Source organism: Dendrobates tinctorius, unplaced genomic scaffold (assembly GCF_039654945.1).
Source record: "Dendrobates tinctorius isolate UK_male_01 unplaced genomic scaffold, ASM3965494v1 ptg000163l, whole genome shotgun sequence".
Taxonomy (NCBI): Eukaryota; Metazoa; Chordata; class Amphibia; order Anura; family Dendrobatidae; genus Dendrobates; species Dendrobates tinctorius.
The window spans coordinates 10,428,657-10,435,000 of record NW_027361830.1 but is presented as its reverse complement, the minus strand read 5'-3'; the positions used below and the strand labels follow the sequence as shown (position 1 = coordinate 10,435,000).

At 41.5% G+C, this 6,344-nt stretch overlaps 1 protein-coding gene across 2 annotated transcripts in view; it reads left to right on the top strand.

Annotated features, from left to right (window-relative positions):
• CDH20 (cadherin 20) overlaps positions 1 to 6,344 on the top strand; it is an 818,364-nt gene that overhangs the window by 789,094 nt on the left and 22,926 nt on the right. For both annotated transcript variants that reach the window (XM_073550198.1, XM_073550197.1), the window contains one exon: positions 3,123 to 3,244. In XM_073550198.1, coding sequence (XP_073406299.1) covers positions 3,123 to 3,244 — 122 coding nt within the window. The remainder of the gene's footprint in view (positions 1 to 3,122; positions 3,245 to 6,344) is intronic.

The following is a 6,344-nucleotide window of genomic DNA, read 5'->3' as shown; positions in this document are numbered from 1 at the left end:
ATGATCACTACACCTCCCTAAAAAACTACAGTGAAGTTACCAGTTATTTTACATCTACCAAAAAAGGCATGAATAAAAAGGATATCTTGTCACCCAAAAAACAAGCTCTCACGCAGCTCAATAAATAGAAAAATAAAAAACTAAAGTTCTCAAAAAATTATGCCAAATTATTTTTTCTAAATTGTGCATTTTTTTCCACTACTTAGGTAAAAAAACAATATATATATATATATATATACACTCACTGGCCACTTTATTAGGTACACCTGTCCAACTGTGTGTTAAGACTTAATTTCTAATCAGCCAATCACATGGCGGCAACTCAGTGCATTTAGGCATGTAGACATGGTCAAGACAATCTCCTGCAGTTCAAACCGAGCATCAGTATGGGGAAGAAAGGTGATTTGAGTGCCTTTGAACGTGGCATGATTGTTGGTGCCAGAAGGGCTGGTCTGAGTATTTCAGAAACTGCTGATCTACTGGGATTTTCACGCACAACCATCTCTAGGGTTTACAGAGAATGGTCCGAAAAAGAAAAAAAATCCAGTGAGCGGCAGTTCTGTGGAAATGCCATGTTGATGCCAGAGGTCAGAGGAGAATGGGCAGACTGGTTCGAGCTGATAGAAAGGCAACAGTGACTCAAATTGCCACCCGTTACAACCAAGGTAGGCAGAAGAGCATCTCTGAACGCACAGTGCGTCGAACTTTGAGGCAGATGGGCTACAGCAGCAGAAGACCACACTGGGTACCACTCCTCTCAGCTAAGAACAGGAAACTGAGGCTACAATTTGCACAAGCTTATCGAAATTGGACAGTAGAAGATTGGAAAAACGTTGCCTGGTCTGATGAGTCTCGATTTCTGCTGCGACATTCGGATGGTAGGGTCAGAATTTGGCGTAAACAACATGAAAACATGGATCCATCCTGCCTTGTATCAACGGTTCAGGCTGGTGGTGGTGGTGTCATGGTGTGGGGAATTTTTTCTGGGCACTCTTTGGGCCCCTTGGTACCAATTGAGCATTGTTGCAACGCCACAGCCTACCTGAGTATTGTTGCTGACCATGTCCATCCCTTTATGACCACAATGTACCCAACATCTGATGGCTACTTTCAGCAGGATAATGCGCCATGTCATAAAGCTCGAATCATCTCAGATTGGTTTCTTGAACATGACAATGAGTTCACTGTACTCAAATGGCCTCCTCAGTCACCAGATCTCAATCCAATAGAGCATCTTTGGGATGTGGTGGAACGGGAGATTCGCATCAGGGATGTGCAGCCGACAAATCTGCGCCAACTGTGTGATGCCATCATGTCAATATGGTCCAAAATCTCTGAGGAATGCTTCCAGCACCTTGTTGAATCTCTGCCACGAAGAATTGAGGCAGTTCTGAAGGCAAAAGGGGGTCCAACCCCTTACTAGCATGGTGTACCTAATAAAGTGGCCAGTGAGTGTATATATATATATATAAACAGTATAACCATAATCACAGTGACCTAAAAAATCATATTGCCTAGTCATTAGTAGCGGCATAAAAACAAAACCCAAAAAACCATGGTGGAATGCATTTATTTTCACCATTTCATCACGCTTCTATTTTTTACCCTGCTTTTCTCATGCCATAAAAAACAAGCCATCATATGGCCATGTTGGCAAAAAATATATCCGGTAAGTCTAGCTTCAGACTAGCACGCTTTACATGCAGCGCACAGCGCCGCTAAGCCCCGCACCCTGCCTGCCCCGTCTGGTCATTTCATCCTACTATCGCACATGGCTGCATGCGATCTGCGCACCCTATCTTTAGCATAGGGTGCGCAGACCGTGCGCTGGCCATGCGCTAGTAGGATTTTTGCGCTGTATGTAAAATGCGCTAGTCTAAAGCTAGCCTAAGTTATCGCTCTTGGAGTAAGAGTAAAAATAATGGAAGCAAGAAAACAAAAATTCTTCCCGGAGTGAAGGGGCTAAAGGTGCGTGCCACTTGATACAATTTATCACAGTTCTAGACTGCAATAAAGTCAGAAAATTATATATACCGTAGACCTTTTAGGGACAATTGTATATTTGTGTAACATTTCTGTTTTTGGCCATGCCACCTCTTGGTTTTCCTTGCCCACTGTTGGCATAGTTTTATGAGAATTGTTAAAGAATGATAAATTGTATCAGTGACTATTTTGTAAGTTTTTGAACAAATTATGCCTTTTAGTTTTCACCAAAACTGGCATAAACTGCTTCATAAATTTGAGCCAGGGTACCTGCATGTGTGTGCCAGAGACCATGTCTCTGATGAGATCATGTGATTAAATGAACTACATCAAACAGATGAGATATAGCTGAAAATGCCCATCATTCTATCATAAAGAAATCCAAAATATAAAATTACTTTAACTGACTTTTGACAGTCGTTTAAATTAGTTGCAGCTTTTCTGCAGATATGTAAGAAAACGTTTAACAAAAGTGAAAATAAAGAAATTACTGCATCTTCCCCGTACCTTTACTAAACAGCATCATTCTCACAGACTACTTGATTTTCATTTCTGTAGCCTTTAGAAAAGTTCACTTATTCTATTCTTTTTAAGATGCCACACTCGAGAGAAACTTTTTTGCCTATAAGTTTAATTCGGAAATATCAAATGATCACGGTTTGTACATGGGAAAGCAGTTTTATTCTTGAACATGTCAAACAAATAATGTTGATGTGATTTTTACACAATCATGTTAAATACATACTGAGTACAGATGAGAACATCATTTTGCGCATCCCCTTTCCACATTAAAAGTCAGTGCTCTCTAGCTGTTGTCAGGAGATTCACAAATTTCATTGCCCTTTGGGATCCCAGGCTCAGCTTATAATTAGCCGGGCTCCCAAGACGTCACCTGTACACCGCATACCATACAAATGTCATCCTGCCAAGCTCGCAAATTAAACGTTGTGGTTGGGAACCTGGTAGCTCAAGAAATTTGCACAACACTGACCTTGACCATGGACCGGAGCTGAGTTGAGTGCAGTGATGCGTTCATCTGTAATATTAAGTATTGTTACAAAAATGAAGTTAAGTAAATGCTTAGTATATGCAGTAATAGCTAAATCATTAATCATGTGCCACTTTGTTTCACCCATCAGATAATCCTGCACAGGTTGGAAGTGTTCCTGTTTCAATAAAAATCCTAGATGTTAATGACAACGCTCCAGTCTTCACCAAATTTTTTGAGACATTCATGTGTGAAAATGCAAAAGCTGGGCAGGTAAGATAATTCAAAGAAAGAGTGTTAAACTACACAGAATTTCTATGACTCTTTGGGGCTACACAATAAATACCTAAAATATGTTAGTAAGTGACCCTGTCCCTTTTAAAGGAGCTCTTTAATGGAGTTGTGCCAACAATCAAGTAATCACAGAACGCTTCACATCTAGGCCATCTACAATTAGCTGTTATTCAGGATTCCAAGTATTCAGCTTCACTACTGATCCATTTCCAACAAACAAATGAATCATTACACAATGCCCTTTGAATACTGACTGGTTGAGTGATGCACGGATGTTCATTAAATTTACCTACCGCTCTTGCAAATGAATGAATGTTGTCAATAAAGATTTACCTTTATTAACTGATAATTCTCTAATAGGGTATTTTTATGCCTTCTTTGCATAAATAATCATAATGTTCTACATGGTCTGAGAGATTTTCTAGCCTTACATATTACCTCTATTGATGATGACCTAAAGTTAACCCTTAACCTGGCACTGAAATGCGACTATACATTTGCTATTCATAGTCACCTTACTTGTCTTGTCTTTTGCTGCATCATCCATCAAGACCGATGATGCGGTCTTCCTGCATGCAAGATGGCAGCTGTATTTGCATAGCTGCAATGGAAAGTCTGATCCACGCTTCCACAAGAAGCACAAGAAAGCCAGGGGAGGCATGGTTCAGGCTTATCACCATGCTCCTCTTGCGACTTTGGCTATCATCTTGGAGGTTCAGAAATCCAGTCTCAGAATAGCAGGCAGCAAGAGGTAAAGGGACAGCACCGGCTAGGATGACTATACTGTACATCAGGGTTCCCCAACTCCAGTCCTCAAGGCCCACCAACAGATCATGTTTTCATTATATTATAACTATAATTCATATATCAAAGAACATAAGCATCGCTATTAAGAAACATCACTATAACTAGAGGATACAAGGCAAGTAGGGAAGTAAAAAAATAATCACTTTGCTGAATCATAAAAGATAAATAGCGCATTAAAAAAAATTCACAGTACAAATAAGGAATTAGAAGAGAGATTTGAAGAGGACAACTGGAAAAAGATTGCTACGTACCCTGCATGATCATAATCATATCCAGAAAGTATGCAACATAATTGGCAAATTATCATAATTACAAGTAAAGCTAAATGGCATGTAGTCAAGATAAAGAAGGAAGGACCAAAGTTGTGGAAAGTCTAGTCTGGAACAGATACACATACCAAAGGTCACCTAAGAACCAAACACAACATCTACTGATAGCTGTGTTAGGCTCATTAGGTGAGGTGGATCCACCAAGCCCAACATCCAGATGGGTACACGGGTCATGGACATTGGTGCATCAGCTAGATCCAGCATGTTGGACACTGACAGCCGATGGACAGGATACAGCAGACAGGTTGGCAGAATGTAGGAAGTCACAGGCAGTTGAATGGTCTAGGAAACCGAAGGCATGTAGGAAGCATGCAGGAAGCCACAAGTTGGTATAATGCAAGACTAAAGTATAGGAGTAACCCCGGCACACTAATAACATGAAAGTAAAGTCTTCTCAACGACAGTCTTTAATTGTTGTGATTTTATTGATTGTGAAAAAAAAGGGTGGTGTTACAATCCAAAAAAGGGTGGTGTTACAATCCAACGTTTCAGCTCTACATCTCGAGCTTTCATCAGGGATTTGACTAGATCCTTGGTTTTGAGTTGTGTGTATAAGTGGTATAGGTTTGCCTTTGTAGTCCAGCTGCTGGAACAGTACCTATAGTAACCACGATGTGTAGGGTCAGCACGTGACTCCCGTCCTTGTGTCCTAAATCTAGTCAGGTGTGGAGGAGGCCGGAAGACTTCCGGCCTCCTCCACACCTGACTAGATTTAGGACACAAGGACGGGAGTCACGTGCTGACCCTACACATCGTGGTTACTATAGGTACTGTTCCAGCAGCTGGACTACAAAGGCAAACCTATACCACTTATACACACACCTCAAAACCAAGGATCTAGTCATATCCCTGATGAAAGCTCGAGATGTAGAGCTCAAACATTGGATTGTAACACCACCCTTTTTTGGATTGTAACACCACCCTTTTTTTTCACAATCAATAAAATCACAACAATTAAAGACTGTCGTTGAGAAGACTTTACTTTCATGTTATTAGTGTGCCGGGGTTACTCCTATACTTTAGTCTTGTTTTTTCCCAGAGCACCTAAGTTGGGGTTTGAGCCTGTCATATCTACTTTATATTTGGTATAATGCAAGAAACCGCAGGAAGATGGAGGACGTCAGGAAACCACAGGTAGGCAGAGTGCTGGAAACCACAGGCAGGTGAAGGATGTCAGAAAACCGCATGCAGGCAGGCGGAATGCAGGAGAAGGAGTTTAGCAACCCAAGGTCCAGCAACACAAAAGTCTTAATGCAATACCAAAACACAAGTGTGTGTTCCAGTGAGCTTTATGTAGACCAAGGTGGATGCTCACATGGGATCATGCCAGGCCATCTGCAAAGCCTGATGTGAAGCACAGCAGAGTTTAGCTGACCGTGCAGAGGGAATGAAAGTACGAATCCGAGTAAGGTGCGTAACAGTACCCCTCTTTTAGGGCCCCTACAAAATGAGTCCAAAACCGTAGAAGTAAAAACACACTCAGGCTTGTTTACATCTTCCCTGTGGTTCTCTTTGGCCCCAGAGAAGATATATTTAGAGCCCTGATAGGAGGCAGGAACATTAAGGGCTACGGATGCAGTAAGTGCTGAGCAGAGTTTCACAGCAGTAGGCTAAGGTAGAGTTTAGAGACAATTGTGAAAACCAGATTTGCTCCACTGGGCGATCTGGTTGGACAACCAGTCAATGACTGGTGCATGAAGCTGTAGCCACGGAAGTCCCAAAACCACCATTGCATCAGAGAGTGGCAAAACTAAAAAAGAAATGTCCTCCACATGTAGTGCACCAATCTGGGAAGTTACCTTCACGCTACGGAATTGGATACAACCATTTATGGAGGTTACATTCTGCGGTGACTGCAGAGAAACCAAAGGGATTTTCAACCTTTCATCCAGAGAAAAGTCCATAACATTTTTAGCTGCTTCAGAATCAATAAGTGCTTATCC